This window comes from Pteropus vampyrus, unplaced genomic scaffold (assembly GCF_000151845.1).
Source record: "Pteropus vampyrus isolate Shadow unplaced genomic scaffold, Pvam_2.0 Scaffold337, whole genome shotgun sequence".
In the NCBI taxonomy this organism is placed as follows: Eukaryota; Metazoa; Chordata; class Mammalia; order Chiroptera; family Pteropodidae; genus Pteropus; species Pteropus vampyrus.
This window is the reverse complement of record NW_011889118.1, coordinates 917,135-942,288: the sequence shown is the minus strand read 5'-3', so window position 1 is coordinate 942,288 and position 25,154 is coordinate 917,135. Positions and strand designations below refer to the sequence as shown.

The window sequence follows — 25,154 nt, the reverse complement described above, 5'->3', positions numbered from 1 at the left end:
GTTCAAAACACTGGTTATAAAGATGCTCAATGAACTTTTGGGAAGTGTAGATAAATTCAGCAAGAACTTCAAAAAAACAAATATGGAAATGGAAATTATAAAAAAGAACCAGTCTGAAATGAAGATCACATTATCTGAGATGAGAAGAATATTAAATGAAATAAACAAAAGAATAAACGAAGTGAATTAAAAAAAGGATCAAATGCCCTATCTAGAGGATGGCAAAGCCAAGTACACACAATCAGAACGGCAAGAGATGAGATGCTAAGACTATAAAAATAATTTAAGGAGCATATGGGACACTATTAAGGGTCCAAATATCTGTCTGATTGGTGTAACTGAAGAAAATCAAGATGTTGAACAGCTGTTTGAAGAAAAAATGATGGAAAACTTCCCTAACCTCGTGAAGGAAATAGACATAAAACCCCAGGAAGCTCAGAGAATTCCAAAAATCAGGGATCCAAAGAGGCACACACCAAGATGCATCATAATTAAAATGTCAAAGGTTAAATACAAAGAAAGAACTTTAAAAGCAGCAGGAGAAAAACAGTTACTTATAAGGGAAAACCCATAAGACTGGCGGCTGATTTCTCAAAAGAAACTGTAGGACAGAAGGGGTTGGCAAAAAATATTTGACAGGATGAAGACCCAGGATACACAACCAAGAATAATTTATCCAGCAAAGCTATCATTTAGAGTTGAAGAACAGATAAAGAGCTTCCCAGACAAAAATAAGCTAAAGGAATTTATCACCACCAAGCCAGTATTACAGGAAATGTTGGAGGGACTTCTTTAAGGAAAAAAACATATATCAAAAACAGGAATAAAGAATGGTAACAAATATATTCCTATCAATAAGTACCTCAAATGGAAAAGAATTAAGTGCTCCAACTAGAAGACAGAGTGGATGAATGGAAAGGAAAACAAGACCCCTACATGTTACCTATAAGAAACTCACTTCAGATTAAAAGACACACAAAGACTAAAAGGAAGGGGATGGAAAAGGATATTGTTTGGATGGACCTAGAAGGTATTTAAGTCAGACAGAGAAAGATAAACACTATATGATTTCACTTATATGAGGAATCTAAGGAACAAAAAGAACAATCTAATAAAAAACAGACTCACAAATATAGTGGGCAATTTGGTGATGGACAGAGGGGAGGGAGGTTTGGGAATCAGGAGCATGGCATAGGGAATGCAATTAGCATTAATATGTTGGCTAGGTGGAGGGTCAAGGGAGGTAGGGAGCAATTGTGGGGATCATTTTATGAACTATATTGATGTCTAATCAATGTACGGTATACTTGAAACTAATTAAAATAAATAAATTTAGGGGAGAAAAAAGCAACAAATTTTAAAGAACTGAAATGAAACAAAATATGTTCTCTGACCAATAATAAATTGATTTAGAAATAATAAAATTATATCTTAAAATCCCTAAACATTAAAAACTTAAATACACTTTTAAATAACTCACGAGTCAAAGAAGAACTCACAAGAGAAATTAGCAAATTTTTGAACTGAATGAAATGGAAACAACAGACCAAAATACATGAATGAAGGTAAAGCAGTGCTTTGAGGTAAATATGTAGCATTAAAATGCTTATTTTAGAAAAGTCATCTCAAATTGATGATTTATACTTTTTCCTTTAAAAAAATCAGAAAATAAGAAAATCCACAATAATCAGAAGAAAGTAATAAACATTACAGCAGAAATCAATAAAATTAAAAACAAACTTAAAAACAAAAAATTAATAAAACCAAAACGTGGTTTAAAATAATAAGATTAATAAACCTCTACCAAAAGAAGAGAGAGAACACAAATTACCAATATCAGCAATGACAGAGGGGATATCACTCCATATTTTACAGACAACATAAGAATATTATGACAGCTTTACCCCAATAAATGTGATAATTAAGATAATATGGATAATTTTTGAAAGATAGATTATAAAAGCCCACTCAAGAAGAACTGTATAATCTAAGTAGCTGTATATATGTCTATTAAAGAAATTACATTCATAATTTGAATCCTTTCCACAAAGAAAACTCTAAACTTCATTGGTAAAATCTAAAAAACATTTAAGATGGAATAACAATTCTATAGAAAATAGAAGAGCAGAGAACACTCAACTTATTTTATAAACCCAGCATTTATCCTGTTACCAAAACCAGACAAAGATATCACAAGAAAACTACAGACAAATATCCGACATGGACAAAGATGAAAAAATCTTTAACAAAATTTCAGCAGATCAAATCCGGCAACATACAAAAAGCATACATCATAACGAGCTAGAGTTTATCTTGTGCATGCAAGGTTGGTTTAACATTTAAAAATCAATCAATGTACTTCATCATATTAACAAACCAAAAAAAAAAAAAAAACCATATACTTAATTCAGAAATCATTAAATCCATAAAATTTCTGTGTATATAAAGAATGAAAAAGAACTTTCTTCTAAAAAGAGCATCTATGAAATACCTAGGAAAGCTTTCTCCCTATGATTAGGAACAAGGCAAAGGTGTTCACTCTCACCACTTTTACTCGACATTGTACAAAGGTTCTAACCAGGGATCTAAGGTTAATTTTAAGGTTATTTAAGTTAAAATAAAAAGTAAAAGGCATACAGATTCAAAGAAAGAATTATAAATGCCCTTATTTACAGACAACATAATCATCTACATAAAAATTACCAAGGAATTCACAATAAAAGCTACTGAAGTTAATAAGGGAATTGAGCAAGGATATAGAATATAAGTTAAACACACAAAAGTCAATTGTATTTTTATATACTATTAATGAACAACTGAAGCTTAAATGTAAATAAATGTAATAAAAATCTGAGTCCATTTTTGATGTTCGAACACTGACAGCTTTCAAATCCCATCTCCCTCTCTCTTGGCCCACATCAATAAGAAAGCTCTGGTTTCCTGCCCTCATTGTCAATAGGGAAGTTTAAATCATGCATATCCAGTCCATATATGGGAATCTTCACCTTGGTCCCATTACCCAACCATAATAAAAACAAGAGCTACCAGCTCCTTTCTTCAATCAAGCTATCTTGGACCAGCTTAGGTACCTACTCTGCTTTCCCCAGAAAGCCCCATCATGTGAGTAATAAACCTTTTCACTGCCTCTTTGTACATGTGGTATTATCAGCCTCGACATTCAAACTATTTTGGGTAGTGGTGCGTTTGATGCCACTTTCTCTGGGGCAACCAGAAGCCAAAACAATACCAATTACAAAAGCATCAAGAAAGATAAAAGGCATAAGAATTTAACAAATACATGCAAGACCTATAAACTGAAAACTGTAAATATGGTTGATAGAAATTAAAGATGACCAAAATAGAGTTACCATGAATAGAAAGACCTAATATTGTTATGATGTCAATATTCCCCCAAATTGATTTATAGATCTGATGCAGTGCCAATCAAATCTCAGCAGGATTTTTTTTGTAAAAACTGACATGCTGATTTCAAAATGTATATGGAGATACAGAGGACTAGAAAAAATTGTAGTACAGTCAAGCAAGGAAACCTTACACAGCAGTGAAAAGGAAGGAACCATAGCACTTCACATCAACATAGATAAATCCTAAAAGTATATTCAAAATATTAATCATATCAAGTATCATTTCTGATCATAATGGAATGAAACTAGAAATCAATATCAGAAGGAAAACTGGAAAATTCACAAATATGTATAAATTAAATAACACATTCTTAAACAACCAGTGTATCAAAGAAGAAATCACAGGGAAATTAGAAAATACCTTGAGACAAATGAAAATGAAATCCCAACATACCAAAACTTATGAGATGCAGCAAAAGTAGTGCTAAGACAGAAAGCTACAGTTGCAAATGCACACATTAAAAAAGGAAGATCTCAAATAATAACCTAACTTTACATCTTAAGAAAATAGAAGAGCAAACTAAACCCAAAGGTATAAGAAGGAAGGAAATAATAAAGATTAGAGCACAGATAAATGAAATTAAGAACAGAAAGCAATAGAGAAAAGCAAGCCGAAAATTGGCTTAAAAAAAAAAAAAATCTGACAAACACTTAGGTAGACTGAGAAAAAAAGACTCAAATTAGTAAAATCAGAAGTAAAAGTAGAAACATGAGTACTGACTTTATAGAAATAAAAAGGATTATAAGAGAGTACTATGAACAATTTGCATCAACAAATTGGATAACTTAGGTGAAATGGATAAATTCCCAGAAATACCAAAACAAAATCATGAAGAAATAGAAAATATAACTAAACTTATAACTAGTAACTAGGAGATAGAATCAGTAATCAAAAATCTCCCCAAAAAGAAATGCCCTGATCAAAATAACTTTACTCATGAATTCTCCCAAACATTTAAAGAATTACCATCAACTCTTCACAAATTCTTTCCAAAAATTGAACAGGAGGAAAAATTTCCTAACTCATTATATGAGGCCAGTATTACCCAGATAACAAAGCAAAGACACTAACAAGAAAACTACATACCAATATCCATTGTGAATCTTAATGCAAAAATTCATCAGCATATTAAAAAGTATTAAATACCATGACCAAGTGGGATTTATTCTGGGCAAGCAAGGATGGTTCAACACATGGAAATCAACCAATATCATACACCATATTAATAGAATTAAGGAATAAAAACCACATAAACATTCTCAATTTTTCCAAAAAAAATTTTTGATGAAATTCAACATCCTTTTCATAAAAACATTTAGTAAACTAGGAATTGAAACTTCCTCAACATGATAAAGGCTGTGCATGAAAAACCCTCAGCTAACATCATACTAAATGGCAAAAGACTGAAACCTTTAAGTTCAGGAACAATGCAAGAACACAAGGGTGCCCACTTTTGCCACTTCTATTCAACATAGTATTGGAAGTTCTAGCCAGTAATTAAGCAAGAAAAAGAAATAAAGGCATCAACATTTTAAAGAAAGAAGTAAAATGATGACATGATCTAATATTTAGAAAACCTTAAAGGTTACACACAGACACACACGAAAACTGTTAGAGCCAATAAGCAAATGCAGGATACAAAACTGACACACAAAAATCAGCTGCATTTCTATACACTAATAAGAAAGAAATCAAGGAAACAATTCCATTTATAATAGCATCAAAAAATACTTAGAAATAAATTTAACCAAGGAGTTGAAAGACTTGACACTGAAAACTAAAAAACAGTGAAGAAAATTAAAGAAGACATAAAGAAATGGAAAAACATCCTGTGTTCATGGATTGGAAAACTTAATAATGTTAAAATGGCAATACTAGCCAAAGCAAGCTACAGATTCAATCTAGTAATTTCTATCAAAATCCCTACAGGTGTTTTGTTATTTATTTTTTTGTAGAAATAGAGAAACCCATTCTAAAATTCATATGAAATTTCAAGGGACCCTAAATAGCCAAAACAATCTTGGAAAAAACAAAGTGGGGGAATCAATTTTCTAATTTCAAAACTTACTACAAAACTATGGTAATCAAAACAGCACGGTGGTGGCATAAGGACAGATATATAGACCAATAGAATAGAGAGCCCAAAATAAACCCCTGCATATCTGGTTAATAGACTTTTGACAAGGGTGCTAAGACTATTCAATGGAGAAAAGATAATCTTTTAAGCAAATGGTACTGGGAAAACTGGATATCCATATACAAAAGCATAAATTTGGACCCTTACCTTATGCCATACTAAAAAAGTAAAACGTAAAAAAATCTATATATAAAAATTAAAATTATAAAATTTTTAGATGAAAACATAGGGGAAAATCTTCATGACATTGGATTTGGCAATGATTTCTTGGATAAACATCAAAAACACAGGCAAAAAAGAAAATAATAGGTAAACTGAACTTCATCAAAATTAAAAACTTTCGTGCAAAGGACCTCATCCATAGAGTGACATGATAACCGAAAGAATAGAAGAAAATATTTGTAATTCGTACATCTGATAAGGGATTAATACCTAGAATATATAAAAAAAACTCCTACTATTTAACTATAACACAAACGACCCAACACCAAAAAAATGGGCAATGGACTGGAATAGACATTTCTCCAAAGATATACAAATGGTCAATAAGGATAAGAAAAGATGCTCAACAACACGAATACAAATTAAAAACACAATGAGATACAGCTTCACCAGTAGGATGGCTATAATCAAAAAAATGGGAAAAAATGTTGACAAGAAAGCAGAGAAACTGAAGCCCCTGTGCACTGTTGGTGGGAATGTAAAATGGCACAGCCACTGTGGAAAACAGTATGGTGATTCCTCAAAAAGTTAAACACAGAATTACCATATGATCCAGAAATTCCACTCCTAAGTATATACCCAAAAGAACTGAAAGCAGAAACTCAAACAAATACTTGCACACCAAAGTTTTTATCAGCATTATTCACAATAGTCAAAAGGTAGAAACAATGCAAATGTCTATCAACAGATGACACAATGGAATTACTTAGCCTGAAAAAGGAACAAAATTCTAACACATGCTACAACATGGATGAACCTTAAAAACACTATGCTAAGTGAGATAGGCCAGTCACAAAAGGACAATTATTATATGATTCCACCTATATGAGGTAAATTCATACAGACAGAAAGTAGATTAGAGTTACCAGGAGCAGGGGAGGAGAGGGAATGTGTAGAGAACTTATGTTTTAGGGTGATGAAAAATTTTGGAAATGGATAGTGGTGATGGTTGTACAACATTGTGAATGTATTTAATATCACTGAATTGTGTACTTAAAAGTGGTTAAGACGGTAAATTTTATGTTATGGTAAATTTTGCCAATAAAAAAATGACAAAAAAACCCACATCACATGCAATACAATTCTGGATATTAAGTGATTCAAATCTACTAGTAAGAAAAGTTTATAAAGAAATTCAGGATAGTAGTTATCGCTGAGCAGGGAGGTGTATCCAGGTGTTTTCACTTGCACCTGCCATGTTTTAATTCTTAATCTAGTTGACAAGCACATGTATATTTGTTGTCTAGTTTTAGTGAGGGTCTGAAATAACTGATGATAAATAACAGAATTAGGAAGCAACAGGACAGCTTCACCAGGAGGCACTGAGCCTACTGTGAAGACAGACCGACCCCTTCTTCATGGGGTGGCACCAGGTCATTTACTCTCCTTGGCCCCAGTCATCCCCAAACCCTACCTCTTATCACAGCTCTTCCTCCAACACTCGCCTCTGGCATACCCCAACATGGAGGGGACTTGAATTGTTCTCACAGGACTGGGTCTGGCCTTGAACTAGGTGCAGATCTCTCTGGCCCCTGGGCAGAGGTGGAGCTGGGGAGGGCTAGAATATACTGAGGCATTTCTACCTGGCTCCTACCCTTGCGGAGAGGGAGAGGAAACATTCTCAGGTGCCTCTGCCATCCCCACGCCCCACTCACCAAGAATCTTCAGCCCAGGATTTGATGAATAATAGAGATGAGAGATAAGAGAATGGAGATCTGAGAGCCCAGGGCACTTGCCCACTCTCACGTCCCTTTCTTGCGGGTGCACGTGGCCTGGCTCTTCACCCGACACCATGGCCAGGGGTGGGGTAGGTTTTCCTCTTCTCCCCAGGCAGTCCTGGTACCCAGGCCCAAGGGAGACTCCAGCCTCAGAGCAACATTTCTTTGTTCCTGAGGCCATCGGAGGAGGCTGCCTCTCTCTGCCATTCAGAAGCCAGGCCTTGGGCTAGGGGGAGCGGAAGAGTCACTCGGGCTCCTGGCACACTGGGCTCCTAGTGTTGGAAAGTGGCAGAATCCATACACGCTCATTTTGTGCAATGGGAATAAGAGGGGAGGGTGAAGCTGAAGAGGAAGGGGCCTGTGACCCAAAGGGAACTCCCTGGGGGCAGGGGCCGTCTAACCCCTAGCACAGTGCCCCCTCAGTTCCCAAACTGGGTGGGTGGACAGACTGACTGACAGGAGGGGTGGGTGAAAGAGTCACAGGGAAGCAGCCTTTTCCACTTTCCTGGGCTGCCTGAGCGGGGAAGGAGCTCCCTAGCACTGGCAGTGTGGAAGTGAGGGGTGGGGTGGGGTGGGGTGGGGTGGGAGGTATGAAAACAGGATAGCATGTGTGTTAATTTGAGTGTATGTGTTAGAAGGGGAGGAGTCCTACCATGGGTAGGGTGGCATCCAAGTCTTCCTTTTGACTCTGGGTGCCTGTACCTCTGACCCACCCCATTTCCTGGGACCAACCTTGGCTGTCTGCCCACTTCTGTGGCCCTGAGTAGGTGAAGAAGGGGCTCAGTCAATCACCTGGCATGGGGGAGAGGAGACTTCCACCTACCCTGCTTCCCAATCAAGGGAAGAAGACCCTCATGCCACACACGTCTTCCCGGGGAACAGGGCAGCTCCACCAAGCCACACCTTCCACCTGGGCAGTCGGCTTGGAGCTGGACAAGTGGTTTCTGTGGCATTCCTGTCTGAGAAGTAAGGCTTTGGTCAATTAAAGGCTGCTACCCTCCATGCCAGTGATGGGCACAGCAGATGGGTCAAGTGCAGAGTTATTAAGTGAGAGGTAACAAATGTAGGGGTCGCCACTCCCTACTGAGTATTACTAGCAGCTTTCATCACCATAGTACTTCGTAGCAACTAACGATTCTCATTTAAAATTCTAAAATCAGTAGGTGAAGGTTTATATTGAAAAACTTGCCAAATTTCATGATTAGAATTTCTTGTATGACAAGACAGATTTCCTATAATTCTGAGCTTGTGACCAATTGCCCAAGTTTTATAATTTTGGTGGACTCAACTGCAAAAGAATTGTGACCAGAATAAAATGTTTACCTACCATTTTAGGAATACCTGTACCTAAGACATAGTCTGTCTCCAGTCACACAGTTGGAGAAACTGACGAAACTTTCTGAAAAAAACCCTTTGAACAGGGTCCTTTGCAATTTCTTGGCATGCATATGTGTGTGCATGCACATGCATGTATCTGTGTGTTCGTATGTTTCCTTTCTAGCTTTTGGTCAGTGCAATGTACTGAACTAGGGTCAGATCCTTTGGGCCACTGAAGTCCTGGTTTTAATTGGTCACCCAAGAAGAGATGACAGAATTCTGGAGAGGGGTGTAGTCTCAGCTAGGCCTGCATGTGAAATGAGGCACAGACCTGCTTCAGCCTTTGCGAAGCTCAGCCAGAGTAAGGCCAGTGATAGTGATTCTGCTTTGGGCACAGCTTGGGAGCATGTGAACCTTTCCAGAAGATAATGGGTATACATCAGGATTTTAAAGGGTTAGTGCTTTGTCTCAGCAATCCCACTTCTAGGAATATAACCAAAAGAGAGCTCTCCACAACTGTGAAAAAACAAGCACAAGAAGTCTGTCCTGAGTTGTTTTTACTGGCAAACAATGACAAAAACCTAACTCTCCACCAAAGGAGAATGGTGCAGTAAAAAATGGGACCACTACAGAAGACCCTGTAGCAGACCCAACAGAAAGGTCAGCTATTCATGAGCACTGAGGCCCTTGGTGCCTCAAGGCCAGCACTATCTTCAGAGGTATTTGGCCTTCACACCTCTCTCTGTGCCCACAGGCCAAAGCGGTAATGGTAATCCTGAGAAGGAACTACAGAAAGTGTGGTGGGGGCCACGGCCATTTTTGTCTGTCTGGAGGTCTCTGGGGGTCGTTCTCAAATGGAGGATCTTAGGCAGGTCAGCTGCCTTGGACCTGGCTTTCTAGTGCCAGCTTTGACCTGCTCTCCCTGCAAGACCTCTGACAAGGTTCTCAACCTCCTAGGCTGGGCTTTGTGTAGGCAAAATGAACACTGTTCTTTAGCTGCTTTTGTCTGATCGAGGAGCTCCATTAAGCCACAGAACCAAACTGAGTTATAATTATAGTAATAATAGGGGCAGCTATCCTGTAATGATCATTTCACGTAGGTTATTACATTTAATCCCTCAAAGACATTGGGTGGGGGGGCCCCTCATCACTATCATCAGCATCACCATCAATCCCATGTCAGAGAAAGGGAAATAAGCCTCAGAGGTGGAGTCCCTGACTTATTTCAAGTCAGAGGCCAGGAACCATGCCACCACAAGCCTGACCAACAAAGCCATATCATGGGAGCCAAAAAAGTCACGGTCAGCACAGGAAAAGGGTGCAAGGCGCCGTATGCCTAGATCAGGGCTCTGGAGGCTGAGACGGTGGTGAAAGTTCAGCTGCTTTCTTGCAGTCTGGCAAAGCTTTCCCAGTGGCACAAGAATCTAATCTCCCAGCCCTGTGGTGGGCTGACGTAAGTGGCAGGTGGTAAGCGTCCTGGTCAGAGAAATGAGACTTGGCTAGGTGGTGATGGTCCAGAGAATAACCCTGGGCAGCTGCCTCCCCCTCCCACAGGAACCTCACTACCACTCTCAACCCAGGCCATCCACCCTCCCCAAGATGGTGACACGAGCTTCCTCACAGCCCTGTGGGCTCTCTTGTCCCAAGAGCTCCTCCTGGCCTGCCTCCTTCCCCAGCCAACACCTCTCATCCCATCATGAGCCTCGCTCTCTGGGTTCCAGTACACAGACCATCTTTCCTTTCTCCCCGCAGGGCTTTGCGTGTACTACTACTTCCAGGTACACATCCTCACCTCCTTCCACCTGGCTCACTCTTCGGCTTCTCTCAGGGACTGCTCAGCTGTCATTTCCTCTAGAAAGCCTTCCTTGGCCACTGGCCACATCCATCCTGGGACCTCAACAAACTGAGAGTTAAGATGAGCTGTTGAAGGCCCATCCCCCCAGCTGAGGGCTCTGTGCCTGGCCCCCAACTGCTGAGCCTGGTCCTCAACTGTTGAGCAAGGCCCTAGGCTGGTGCTCTGTATGCTGGCTGCTGGAGATGAGCCCGCACGTGGCCTAGGGCTCTCCATACCTGGGAAGTCTGATGCACAGATGCTGAATTCACCACAGAAGAGGGGCACAGGGAATATTCTGCATCTTGACCTGCTGGTAGTCACCTGGGTGTATATACAGATTGAAATTTACTATCAGTACACTCTATGTATGTATGATGTAGCTCAATTTTTAAAAAATGTAAAAAAGAAGGCATTTTCTTTAAAAGTCAAGTTTTTCTTCTTAGGAATCTCATCTCCCACAAATTGGTGAACAATAAACAAATGAATCACAAGTTTTCTTCTCTTCTCTTGAAACAGCTAATCATTCGCTGCTTCGGAGGCCACTCAGGCTGCTTGGGTGGGGCCCACTTGCCCCTGGTGAAACAGCTGAGGATGGGACAAGGGGCAGGGCAGAGGCTGGTCAGGATGCACCTCCAGGGGCCAAGAAAGCTCCACGGTGGTGGGAGCCCCCAAGCCTGACACCACACCAGACCACACCAGAGGCCAGGCTTTTATCCACAGCTCTTCTGGGACTTACTGTGTGACCTGGCCAGGGGTTTCCTATTGGTAATGCGTGAGTGCTGGCTTCCTAATGTGGGACTTTGTGCCCTGCGTTCTAGGTATCTGAACTCTGTACACAGCCCCCACTCCCCAGCTGGTCTCCTCCTTTTCTAAAACCTCCACGGTGGTGGTCTCACCAAAACCAGTGTAAGGAAGGAAAACCTAGTATCCTAACACCCTGGGGTGGGGGTGGGGGAGCATGCATGCAAAACCCAGGGGACAGCTCTTCCAGCTTGCCTCCACTTCTTTCTCTTTCAGATGTCTGTGGATTCGATCTGAGTAGGTGGTGTGCTCATTCACACAGGTGTATTTAGGAGGCAGGGTATGATATCAAGGTCACTGCTGGGGGAGGTAGGGACTCAGTTCCCTCAGGGACCCTCCCGGGATCAATCCCCTGATGGACTGGAGGAAGGGGTGGGTAGAAGTGTCTTGGGCTGGCCCTGAGAAAGAGGACATTAATTCTCCTGCACCGTGGCCTGCGCTACGCCCAGGTGAGTGGGCTCCTGCAACAGAAAAGACCCCAGGTGAAAGTGGGGACATGGAGGGCACCTGCTAGAGATGGGTGCTGGTAAGCTGGAGCTGAAGCCAGAGGAGGGCTGAGGGAACAAGAGACCCTGATGCCCTGGCTCTTACACAGTAAGGACACAACATCAGAAAGAGTGATTGCTCTTCCCTCTTCAGGGATGCTGAAGGTCCTCTTTGGCCCAGGTACAGTGCGAGTCTCAGAGATTATAAGAAGCCTGGTGGCCCAGTGGCCATCAGTTAACAAAATTTTCACCTGGCAGAGCATGTCCACAGATCTGTGATCACGTTTGTTCACTTACAATCAGCAGTGGAGGGTACTCACAGCTACCAGAGCCAGGCACACAGCAGGTACTCAATAAATGTTTATGTGACTAGCATATAAAAATACATTGTTCACTTCACGAGAGGAGGCAGACATGGAAACCGAGGCACAGGGGGCAATGACTTCTCTTAAAAGGGGTGGGGCTAAATTCACGTACTTTTGTCCACCCCACAGACATCTGCCTGGATCAGGTGCCATTACCTAATGCAGGGACTCTTCTGATGGCATACTACCAGTGTCCCTGTACTACAACCCCTTCCCATGCCACCTCACAGTCTGCTCTCCACACAGCAGCTAGGTGATCTCAGAACGAAGGGGAGCCCAGAACCAGCAGAAGGTCAGCTTGGGCCTTATCAGAGTGACTGCACACACAGGAGACAATTAAAAGAACAAACGACTTCTTCAAGTCGAGACAGGTCTGAATGGGAGAACACCTAAGAAATATCCTTGCCAAAAAATTCAAACCTGAATCTGCTCACATTTCTAGAATTTCCACCACTTCAGAGGAAATTCAAAGGTCGGAGGAACATGTGAAAGTACACCCAGGGACCCTATCAACAGAATCCAGGCTAAAGAAAGACCATGCATTTCTTCAACAACAAATTCAAGTGAAAAAATAAACAAGACAGAGATGGAGGTGAATCTATAGATTACGAGAATAATATATAGATCTTATTGAGATCCTGGGAATTCAAGCACTAACTGAATATTTGAGGATGTTAAGAAATCATTGCTTGTGTATCAGATGTGACAAAGGTTTAAAAGGACTCTTTCAGAAACACATTCTGAAAAATTGACAGAAAAAATAAGGGATATTTGGAATTTGGATTAAAATAACCTCAGGGATTAGAGAAGCTGACGAAATGATCACCCAGGAGGTGATGAGAATATGGAGTTCAGTAACCTCTTCTGGCTAATTTTGTATGCTTCAAATTCTTCATAACCAAAGGGGTTCTTTTTGTTTGTTTGTTTAAATTTCAAATATCCCTACTAAAGGAGTGAGGGAGAGAAACTCGGGTGGAAGAACCTCCTAGGCAGAGAGCCATGTCTTGCTTGAGGGATTTTGAAGAATTCTACAGAACTTTGGGGTATTCTGTAAATGCTTAAATACTCCATATTTCAAGTACACTTTTAACTGGTTTTAAAAATCTCAATTAGAAAACACCCACCTTGCACCCAGATGTGACAAGATTCGAGTTAGTCCGTGGGCAGTAGCAGCCCACACGCTATTTTTGATTGTCTGTGAAAGATAAGTACACAGACGAAAATCAGAGTTTATAAACTTTGACACAGTGACTTCATGTCTGTTGAGTCTCATAATCAGATAATGGGCTTAAATTTTATGTATCTAAGTTTTTATTATAACAACTTTTATTGTATTTTTTAATCAGCCTATGAGAGATTGAAATTTAAAAGACAAATATATGGACTTTCACCACGGTGAGTTTGAGAAGCACTGTTATGGACTGGACATCAATTCCCTGGAGACCCAAACCTATCTGCTTAGGTGTCTTGTCAAAGGCTCCAAAACAAAGCCTCTCTTCCCCACCGTCTGTGGAGCCGACTCCAGCACTTCCTCTGAACACAGCACTGACTAGAGAGGAGCAGCACAGCAAAGCCTGCTTGATTTTAATCCACGTTCACTTGGGTACTACCACTGGATCGGAGCCACACTTTACCAAAGGCCAGCAAGGCCCAGGAGATACTGAGTGCCCACCCATCAAAGTGCCATAGCCAGCCACAGCATGACAGTACCACCAGATCACATCCTAGAGCAGTCTAATGGGTAGGTAGCATGCATGCTTTCATTTATAAACTGCTGGCACAGTGGCAAGGTATTAATGAGCCAGCCAACTTTCACATACGTGCCTACTGCTGTTTCCTTCTCAAACTTCTGGATGGGTTTAACTGCAGAGGGTTCAAAGACTGCAAGGTGAGCTGCTTACAAATCCCCCACTGCTTCCTTGTGTCAACTGCAAATCATTCTATCACTGAACTAAACTACAAGAATCTACTGGGCACTGGGACTAGTGGAAGACATGAACCGGCACCTGTGGCCCCTGGTTTCAAGAGTGTGTTCATGAAAACAGTATCACTGTTGTCATTACAGTATAAAAAAAATCACAAATGTGAACTATAAACTCATGCTAACATGCAACATCACCTGCATACTGGGGTTCCATGTTCAAGTCTCATTACTTAAAAAAAAAAAAATGTTAACAGAGATGGTAGTCAAATTCCTCGGGTTGCCGTCCTAATTCTGCTACCACTCACGGTTTAGCAACTCTGGACCTTGGTTTCCTCATCTGTAAAATGGGAACTGAGCCACTCATTTCATAGGTTTGTTAGGAGAGCAAAAGAAAATAAGAGCCAAAACTACACTTCAAAGAATTAAAAGTGCAAAGCCAAAAGCACGTGGTGATTTTTAACAAGTTCACACCACTGCCTAGGTTCCACTTCGTTCTCCTCCTTGCATAGCCTTACTTATCTTATTTCCTCCTCCAAAAAGTACAGACAGTCATAATGCAAATAGGACCAATTATATATTAATATTATAAATAATAATATAACAAATTGAAATATCATTGATCAAAAAACCGATCACCAACCCTGCTACGTGTGCCCGACACAGTGCTCCCTGCTCCACTAAGTCTCCAGTAACCCTCCGTACAGTGCTGTGAGGCCGACTTTATCACCTATGTACAGACAGGGCTTTGAGAGAACAACAATACTTGCCTTCTCTGCGTTCTGGACTTTGAGATCCCAGTGTAACAACACATATGAAAACCGATGCAAGTACACATGGGCTGTGACTTCGCAGCAGGAGTAATAGCATAGGTGGAGTTAACCTTGTGGCCGAGCCTGTGTGCTTTCCTGGGCCAGCCTCTCCTCACTGGAGCAGAGAAAATGTTTGCGGTGGTGTAGCCCTGCTGAGAACAGTGGGTACAAGCCCTCGGTGTGGCTTCAGGGTCCCTGACTCAAAGCAGGCATTACTGTTGACTCTGTGAAGCTCAACCAGCTGGTGCAGAACATGGGTCAGGGGAGAACAGAGGGGAGGGTGCTTCCAGCAGCCCCCTCTCCCAGCTTGGGCAGGCTACCGAGGCCCTGGAAGGCAGCCAGCGTTTGCCAGGAATGGCTTGCTTTTCACAAGACAATGAGTCCACTGTTAACTGGTGAGGCCCTGATTAATATTTGCAAAAGGAATAAAGTGGAAAATTCCACCTGTGTGGGTGGAGGCAGGGCCTGGGACATGTCAACAACCCTAAAGGCCTTGTTCTCTCAGGATGAATGACAAAGAAACAAAGGTCTGATGGTAGTGACAGAACCCGAGGATGTCATCCTACTTGGATCCAAAGGAATTTCCCTATTTGAATCATAGAGATATTAATTTGTTTTTTATTATCCTTCCTCCCCTGCTCCTAAATTTAAACAGCACCTTTAAATCTTTCGACTTTCTTCCTATCTCTTCAGAGTTTCCAAGCAGCCCTGCCAGGGTCAACTCCATGTTATGGATGGGGATAACTGAGGCTCCAGGACACCAAGAGCCTCACCCGAGGTTAGCTCAGCCAAAGGATCTGGAATCCTAGCAAATCGACTCCAAGCCGTGGTGCAGAGCCTACACCGGGGGTCTGGGGTCAGGGGCCATGGGTACTGGATAGAGTGATCTTCCAGCTCCAGCAGAGGCCCTGACCTTCGACCCACCTGAGGAGAAAGAGTAGAAAGCCCAAATCAGCTATCCCAGGTGGGTAGGTTTAGGCGCCAACCTTGGAAGAAGGTATGCATTCACTCATCCATTCAAACATTTAACAAGTATACTAAATACCCAGACATGAAGGCACACTGTGTGATGGCTCTATCAGGCACCAAGACTGGCAGAATGCATGAATGAAGAGGAAAGGTCAAAGCATCTTCTTCAAAGGTCACTTCCCCCAGAGACCTGAGTCACCTCATTTAGCCATTGCTAATACACTCTCATCTGCCCATTTTACAGAATAGGAAAATGAGGCCCTGAGAAGGGCAGTGACTTGCCAGAGGTCACAGAGAGAGGAGGCTGAGACCTCCTGACCCACAGTGGCTTTGCCTCCAGTTTATACAGCCACAAAATTATTGGGCTTAGGTATTTGAACACATGGTGTCCTTTCCAGCAGGCCACCTTGGAGGCTGAACACTTAATCAACAAGGACTCTCACAGAGGGAAACTTTTGGGAAAGACCTTCTGAGCCAGTGTGGAACCTCCTAGGACAGGCAGGCACGTCTTCTTTGCCCACAAAGAACACCAGGTGTGGCTGCTGGGTTCTCCTCTTGACTCCCCACTCTGCGGTTCTGTTTACAGAGCTGGCTGTGGGCCCTATCTCCACCCCACAGAGGGCCAGGGCAGTGTCACATCTCTGGGCCCACACACCCTCAACCCTGGACCCAGGCAGTGGATGGTGGGTCACTCAGTGCCCTGAGTCAGTGCCCAGCACCCCTGCTTCCACTCCTACCCACATGCTCAGCAACCTCCATACCAACCTCACCTTACCCTTCCTCTCTCCTTTGCTCACCAGCTTCTTCCCCTGGAGAAAGAACCTCAGTCTCTCCCTTACTTAAAATAAAGCTGCCCCCACCACATTCCCATATAGGTATCTTGGAGCCTCAGTTATCCCCATCCATAACATGGAGTTGACCCTGGCAGGGCTGCTTGGAAACTCTGAAGAGATAGGAAGAAAGTTGAACCCACTTACTCCCATGCCCATCTCACCCCACTTTTGCCAAAGCCACACCTGATTGCCAGTGACCTAAGTCAGGGGCCCCTCTCAGGCCAGATTCAGCCACTGGAGGCAGGGCCACTATGGGTCAGGAGGTCTCAGCCTCCTCTCTCTCTGTGACCTCTGCCCCATCTGACCCCATGGGCTACCCTTCGCTCCAGGTGCAGCCCCTCCTAACCCTCACTCCATAAAGCTCTCCTCCCCCAGAGTCCTAACCTCCTCCCCTCTCTGTAAATATCTGCCTCACAAATCATATCTCCAGGCTTAACCTTTGCACTCCTGGTTGTCCCCAAACCCCTCACACTCCACAGTCCGAAGCTCCCACAGCAGGGCCCGCTTTGGCACACAGCTGAAAAGCCAGCACAGCTCCAGCCTGGCCCACGGCAGGGACCCAGCTATTCACTGAGTGAAGTATTTTGGTTAGCAGCTGCTTCCTTGCTGGTCTCAGAGGAGCTGGCCACCCACTGCCCTGTACAGCCACCCAGGTGGCCTTCCTAAAGGCCACTGAAAGTTGACCACCACCTAAACCTCTGCTGTGGTTCCTTAACATCGTGGGACAAAGTTCATGATCTCAAGCTGGCAGATGAGGCTGTTTCCATTTGCCGTTCCACAGGGCGGACACGGGTGCCCTTGAACATACTCTCACTGCACTCATCCTCAGCCCGAGGGCCCGTCGGCCAGCACCCATGTGTTGTTCACCTTTGCACCCCAGTACTGGCACCCTGTAATGTTTCCTAAGCAGAAAGACAACTATTAGAGTCAGAAATGATCTTGGGAACTACAGGGCTCAAAGCAACTCAGAGGCAACAACCACACCTGAGCTGCTATCCTTGGTCAGGAACCTGACAAATCCTCTGGAAACATCACCTAGAACCCCATAAGTATGCATGCCAGAACCCCCAGCTGACTTTGAGGCTGGGCCCACTCTATGCAGCCCCAAATCCGAACCCGGCAGGTAAGCCAAGCCTGGCACATAGTAGGACCACAGCAAAAACAGCTGTTTGACTAAGTCAACCTCTTGCCAGGTGACAACTGCATCCATAAAACCAACATCCCTCTCTAGGCATTGTTCTCTTCATCTGTAGGATGGAGCTAACTAGCCCTACAAGTTTAAGGTACTTTGAGCTGGTCCCCCCAACCACATTCTTTGCAAACGAGGGGGGGGTGGGTGGCGCTAAAGCAGCCAAATTCCAAGACCCGAGATCCACTGCTAGCCCAGCTGATTTTTGTTAACCTCTGCCCAAACTACTGTATGGAAAAAAAAACCAAAAACCAAAAACCGGACCCTTCTCCTCCCATAGCCATTTGCATCAGAATTAGCAGAGAGGGCTTGTTAAATGATGATTCCAGACCGCGCCCCACCTGAGAGGTTTGGTAGGACTCTCTGAGCAGGGGCCCAGAATTCGCGTTTAAGGCAATCCTGAGAGATCCTGGGCAGAGTGAAACTGGAGAAACAAAGTTCCAAACTAGACCAGTCCTCTAGAAATGTCATCTAGAACACCACATGTATGCATGCCAGAGCCCCCAGCTGACCTTGAGGCTGAGCCCACTTCATGCAGGCCCAAAGGTGAACCCAGCAGGTTGACCAAGCCTGGCACACAGTAGGACCACAGCAAAACGGCCTTCGGGTACCCATGTGTTAAGGGTCAGACTTTATTTTGGGGAAATTCACATTTACCAGAAAAATCTGGGGAAAGGAGGATTTCTCTTACTCTAATAACATATAACTTAGTTCCTACAAAGAACTAGCTTCCGGAAGAATTAAGAAAGACCAGCTTCCCGCAGCCCACCCCTTTTACTTTCTGGGACTTGGCACTTGCGTAAAGCGGTGCCCCAGTCACAGCGTCCAGCCCAGGTCCTCTCAACTCACCAAGGCCGCCCGGGGCTCCGCGGCTGCAGCAAGGACAGTGAGGAGCGGGAGTCAGAGCGCGGAAGGCGCCACTATGGGCACGGTTGGCCAAGGGTCGGGGCGCATACCCCACTACTCACCCTCCGCAGCGGGGCCGAATGCCGGGACAGTCAGCTGCGGCGGAGCAGGAAGAGCTGGAGGCGGTGAAAGCCGGGCCCCTGCCGGGTTACACTTTAACTGGCGGCGCCAGCGCACCGCGCGCTCTCCGCGGCCAGGAGGGGAACCGTGGGCTGTTCAGACTCCGTCGGTTCGAGGCGGTGACCCGAGCGCCAGGCTGGCCGGCTGGCTCAGGCGGGCGGGGCGCGCGCAGCCCGAGGGCGTGAATGCAATAGTGCACCTGGCTTACTGCACGCACGTGTGCGCGGGGCCGGCGCGCGCGGCGGCTGCTTGTGCTGTGCCCGCGACGGCCCCGGAGCCGCTAGAACCTGGTCCATCCCTTGGAATTAGGCAGGCGAAGGCTCCTTCGCGGGCCCAGCCGGGGAAGAGGCGGCGGCGCCTGGGTGGCGCTTTGGGAGGTGGAGCCCGGAGGGGTGGCCGGAGGCTCCCAGATAAAAGGTCTGCGGGAGGGTAGCCGGGGTACCACGCGATGAGGGGCGATGACCTTGCGATGTCGCTGATGTTGCTGAGTTTGGCCGCGTTGTGCTGGGGTGCCGTGTCCCCGGAGCCGGTAAGCCCCCGTTCACGCCCCTTTTCCGCGTTCCTGTCTCTCGAGCCTGGACCCAGACGGTGGCCGACCGGCAGCTCATGCCTATCCAAAGCTTTCGCAGAGGGCCATCCGGAGCGGGGATGTCTGCATCTTCTGAGGCAGCCCGGCTAGTCCAGGCGACACTGGGCTTCAGGCTTCTAGAGTCAGGGGCGTGGGAATCATACAGACCCAGGCTCAAATGCTAACGTGTGTTCTTAATTCAGTCATTTATGCTCATTGAGCCTCGGTGTCCTCATCTATAAAAGGAAGAGTAATACCTAACTCAACATAGTTTCTACGGAACAGAGACAGGGCCTGCAAAGGAGCAGCAAAGATCCTGGCACTAGTAGGTGCTCAATATTGTTATTGCTTGGGTCTAGAGGTCTGCCCACCTTTTGGGGCACAAGAACTGCTTCTCCTTTACCACTCATATTTTTGCCAGTGGTGATTCAGTCCTGTTCCAGGAATTGGTAAGCTCCTGAATGCTCCTTTTGAGTCTCCTTTTTTGCCTGGTAGACAGAAGGACTGAGGAATCTTCTGGATCACTAACGAAGAAAAAGCTCATCTGCAAAATAGCTTTTGAAATTATATCCCTGCCCTTTTAGCACAACAGGTAACATGAAAGCATTGTGGTTACTTTCGATGGTTATGGAAAGACAAACCCCATTCATGTGCCCTGATGTCTTCAGCTACTAACCTCGCCTTCTGTCTCAGTTTGTGGCCCCCTTAGCCTTTTCCACTAAGGGAAGAATTGTCTTTGCAGTAGTTGCCATCAGGCCAACACTTTGTAAAATTTAGAGCTGCTGCTTTGCTTCTTCCTAAAACTTGGATCGCCAGCCCTTTAACAGAACTCAGCTCCCAATATGGTGGCTTATTTGTTTAAAAAAATGTCTGATGATACACTGGGAGTTCAGCTTTAAAAAGACACAGGGGAATGACAATTTTGCCTAAATCTAGATAACTCAAACCATTAAAAGTCTTGCTTTCTGTCTTACAAGGTGTTAGGAAAGAGATCAGCGTCCAGAGCTGGTAGACTTATCATTACATTGAGTCTTATTACTAGTACTTGCTGCTGCATAAAAGTTAATATTCGAGGTCCAGTATTTTATTCCAAAACTGATTGTTTTTCTTGTAAAAAGATATGAGTAGTTAACTCCAAAGGATTTAGTATAGCTTTCTTGAACATCGATATGTATTTTTCTATTTTTAGCTCCTTTTAAAAAGATAACATGATGAAATTACAGTTGCTTTATGATTTTATAAATAGCTCAGGTGAATCAGTCCTTTTGTATTAGAAGATGAATATTTTAAAGAAACTAGGGAAGGAACCATGAACTGCATTCATAGCTTTCTGCTGTTCATCTTCTTAGCACAGCCAGTCCTTAACCTGGGGGAAAAATACTCTAGACTGCCCTGAAAACCTACAGTTAAACATTAGAGTGTGAAAGGGTCTTCATGATGGTTCAGAGTCAGCCCTTGCTTGTAGCAAGGAAAGCAGAGACCCAGGAAGAGGTGGAGACACACCTCTGGTCTATGAGGTGATAAGCAGGCTTACAGATCTTGTATACTGATGGCTAATCTGATTCATCATAAACTACCATGAGGCAGCTTAGTCTACCCCAAACTGTGAAGTGAAACCAGCTCGGCTTTTCTTTTGCCACTTGTATATGCATTTAAGGGAAAAGATGGTATTTTTCACTAATGTGGCTGGTAGTTTGCTGGCATTCAGCATGACATTTGGTTTCTTTCTCTCTTGCAGACGATTCAGTGTGGCCCTGAAACTGGTAGGTGCACTAGGGAATGGGTATTTGGGGCTTTATACTAAAATTGAAAGCACAGTTGGATTCAGTGGGCTTGAATCCAAGCAGTGGCTCCTTGGAGACTAGGCTAGGGTGAACCATCGCTTTGTTAGCTGATACATATGAAGCCTCTGTTGACCCAATACACAGCTCCTGGTGTTTCAGATGCGCTGGCTTCCTGGCTAGTAAAAGGGACATAGGCAAGGCAGGAATTGCTGTGCAAGGTAGAAAGTGAAGTCCACCACTCCTAGGAGGGAAATCAAGTACTGTGGGAGGGAGGTCAGGGACAGGAAGCAAATGTTTTAGAGAAGGAGTGTTACAGTCAGGGACAGGAAGCAAATGTTTTAGAGAAGGAGTGTTTGAGATTGTAGCATTTGAAGAATTGGTGGACTTGTGCTCAAAAACGTGGATGAAGAGGGTGAGCTGGAGGAAAGATGGTACCAGCAAAGATAGGAGGTAGGAAGTGGGAGTTGTGTGAACCATTTGGCTGGAGTCCAGGCTGAGGACTGGAGAAGGCAGGACTGATCCTAATTAACATGTCAAATATACTAAATACATACACATATACATACACAGGCACCTGAAGTGGTCTCAGGTGCTCTGTAGGAGTGAGCCAAGAGGATGAGCATCACCTTGGCTATAAATCAGTCAGCACTGAGAAATTTCTGGCCCGCTTTAGTAGGAAGAAGATATGAATTATGAATGAAGGTTGGATCAGGGTGGATCACTTAGAGGAGGCATCAAATTGGGCTAAGGAGGGGCATGTCATGGGCAATCTCACCTTCTCCCAGGACCATCTCCAGAGTGGATGGTCAGACATACTCTGACCCCAGGAGACTTGAGAGACCTTCGAGTGGAACCTGTTAAAAGCAGCGTTGCATCAGAGGACTATTCAATTTTGATGAACATAAGCTGGATACTCCGTGCAGATGGTAAGTTTGTATCAATAAAAGTTAAGGCCTAAGTGTCTACTAAACAGAAATGTGCGGAATAAATGACCCATTAATTTCACTCCTAGACAAATACTCAGCAGAATATATATGTGTGTATATACAAAAACCATATATTAGAATATTTGTAGTAGCATTATTCATAACAGCCAAAATATAGAAAGCACTCAATTGCCTGACAGTAGAATTGGAATCACAAAATGGAATCCAATAAAGCAATGAGCATGAATAGTCTGTAACTATACACTATATGGTTGAACCTCACAAATGTAAGAAGCCAGATTCAAAAGAGTTCATACATTCATATCTGCATGCATGCCTACAGTCATACATACCATATCATTCCATTTTTAAAAATGCAAAACAAGCAAAACTAAACTTCTAAGTGGTTGGAAATCAGGGCAGTGGTTACTTTGGGGTGGGAGTGACTGAATGGAAGCGTGAGGGGCACTCTTGGGGATGTTTCTCCACCTGAGTACTGCCTACATAAGTGTGAACACTCATTGAGTGGTACACTTCTGATCTGTGTACTTCTCTGTATGTAATGTTATACCTCATGAAAGACGACAGGGTAAGGCGAGAGATGATTCCTTCAAGTTTAAAGAAAGCAGTGGCTTAGGTAGATTACTTTTCCACCTTTCAAATGGCATTGTGGAAGTCCTGGCATTCCCCCAAGGCAGATTTTGAGTTCTTTTAATGAACCAATTCTGGGGTCCTAAAGCCCATGTTGGTGGTTTCCACCCACTAAATTTAGTTAAATTCCATCTGGTCAGGAATCCAGGAGTGCCATTCACAGAGTGGTGAGTCAACTACAGACAGACACAAGGACAGTGTCAGGGGAATCCTGGAAGGAGCTATGCTCTATGCGAGTGAGATGGAGGCAGGGAGGAGCAGGAGAGGCCCCTGGCGAAACCACTTTAAATTATAGGATTCAGTTAGGCATTTGGCACTCTCTGAGCTCTTGTATTTGTTAGGTGTTGTTATGAGCTCTTGTATTTGTTAGGTGTTGTTACAGACATAAGTTGGGCCTTGAAGGAGTAAGCCCTGGAGCGGCAGAGAAGAGAAAGAAAGGGCATTCCAGGGAGAAGAATCAGCATGGATAAAAGTGCAGTCAGAACAGGCATGGTTTGGTGATGACACTCGGAAGGGCTTTTTCTTCTCAAGAGACCCAGAATAATGCAGAGCTAGAATCACCTTTGCAGGAATCCTATGAAATTCAGGATTACCTGTGAGGAGGAAGGAGCTTGGGCTTTGGAACTTGAATCCATATTCTGCCCCTGATGAGCTTTGTAAGATTTGGCAATGCTCCATGAAATTCCATGAGTCTCACTCACCCCATTAGTAAACTGGGGATAGTAATGGTGCTTATTAGGGCTGTTGTGAATATGAAATGAGACGAGGCATGTAAACTCTCCAGCATCAAGCTGGTAACATAGTGGGTGCTAAATAAACAACTACTTTCTTGTCTTTCTTGGTAGCCAGCATCCGCTTGTTGAAGGCCACCAAGATCTGTGTGACAGGCAAAAGTGACTTCCAGTCCTACGGCTGCGTGAGGTGCAATTACACAGAGGTATTCCAGACTCAGAGCAGACCCTCTGGTGGCAAAGTAAGCACTTCGAGGAACTTGGCTAATTGTCCTTAAACTAGGGTAGGCCCTTTGCTTCGGGAGTATGGATGATGTGCTGCACACACAGGCTGGTGAGCAGCTACAACTTCAAGCTTAGAGCACGATGCCTGGGAATCAAAGCCCATCTCTAGCCACTTCTCTGCTGTGTGTCTTGGGCAAGTCAGCATCTCTCGGCCTCAGTTTCCCCATCAGCAAAGTGAGGGGAGCTGAACTTAAATTATATCCTGGCTCTAAAATTTTACTTCTCTGACTCTTTGAGTTACACTGAAAAATTGTGTGGGGTCCATTCCCTAAACAGACATTGGCTAGAGACAAGTTTCTGCAGTAGGTTGAGGAATGAAATTATGAATGAAAAGCGCAACACAAAGGTACTCCATTTCTGCATTGCAGCAATTCAGGGTTTCCTTGCTTTGCCTTTCAGTGGATGTTTTTCTACATTGGTTTTCCTGTAGAGCTGAATACACTCTATTTTATTGGGGCCCATAATATCCCCAATGCAAATATGAATGAGGACAGCCCCTCCATGTCTGTGAATTTCACCTCACCAGGTAAACTTCCTTTTATTCCGTTTTGCTGGGATGCTCACTCTGGGGTATGTGCTTTGGTACAGAGGCCTGGGTACGCTGGACAAGGCATTTGGCCTCGCTGAGTCTTAGTTTCCTCATCTGGAATACAGACACAATAGTAACTGCACCTCAATCACAGAGTTGAAGAACGGTAAAATTAGGGAGAATTCCATTTCTGTGTGTCAGGCACTGTGCTGAGCACTTGACATGCATTATTTCACTTGAGCCTCCAGCAACTCTGGGATTGGGACAGCCCTCTTTTACAGATGAAGAAATTGAGAGTTTAAGTAACTTGGCCTGGGTTATACATATAGTAAAAATAAAGCTGATGTTCAAACTCTGGTCCTTCTTGGTCAATGCACTCTAGCTATTCTTTGTCATTGATGCAAAACATCTGTTCCAGTCTTGGCTTTCTAGCATGCCGTGTTGTTTGACAGCATGCTGCTGGGTCTCTGAGGATATATGGACATCAGTAGGCTTGTCCCCTGAGCTGTCGGTGAGAGGCAGGGTGAAATTGAATTGAATGCTGGGTTCTTTCCTCTGCTCTAACATATGATCAGCTCTGTAGTATCACACCTGCAATGTCACACATGGGCTGCAGTGAGGATAA

At 43.8% G+C, this 25,154-nt stretch overlaps 2 protein-coding genes across 11 annotated transcripts in view; one reads left to right on the top strand and one right to left on the bottom strand.

Moving 5' to 3' along the window:
- The window catches only part of CHDH (choline dehydrogenase), a 33,041-nt gene extending 13,904 nt beyond the window's left edge, over positions 1-19,137 (bottom strand). Inside the window, exons 1-2 of one of the 4 annotated variants that reach the window (XM_023522284.1) lie at positions 18,879-19,020; positions 13,430-13,500 (exon numbers count right to left, since the gene is read on the bottom strand). The gene's annotated coding sequence lies outside the window, so the exon portion shown is untranslated. Of the gene's footprint in view, positions 1-13,429; positions 13,501-14,996; positions 15,629-18,878 lie in introns of those variants that run through there. The other 3 variants (XM_011378377.2, XM_011378376.2, XM_023522285.1) reach the window with 3 other exon arrangements.
- The window catches only part of IL17RB (interleukin 17 receptor B), a 16,029-nt gene continuing 8,112 nt past the window's right edge, over positions 17,238-25,154 (top strand). For 4 of the 7 annotated variants that reach the window (XM_011378385.2, XM_011378384.2, XM_011378381.2 and 1 more), the window contains exons 1-5: positions 19,456-19,584; positions 21,362-21,386; positions 22,193-22,333; positions 23,830-23,957; positions 24,400-24,526. In XM_011378385.2, the coding sequence (XP_011376687.1) occupies positions 19,504-19,584; positions 21,362-21,386; positions 22,193-22,333; positions 23,830-23,957; positions 24,400-24,526 (502 nt within the window). In that variant the 5' untranslated portion in view covers positions 19,456-19,503. Of the gene's footprint in view, positions 18,916-19,447; positions 19,585-21,361; positions 21,387-22,192; positions 22,334-23,829; positions 23,958-24,399; positions 24,527-25,154 lie in introns of those variants that run through there. The other 3 variants (XM_023522287.1, XM_023522286.1, XM_011378382.2) reach the window with 3 other exon arrangements.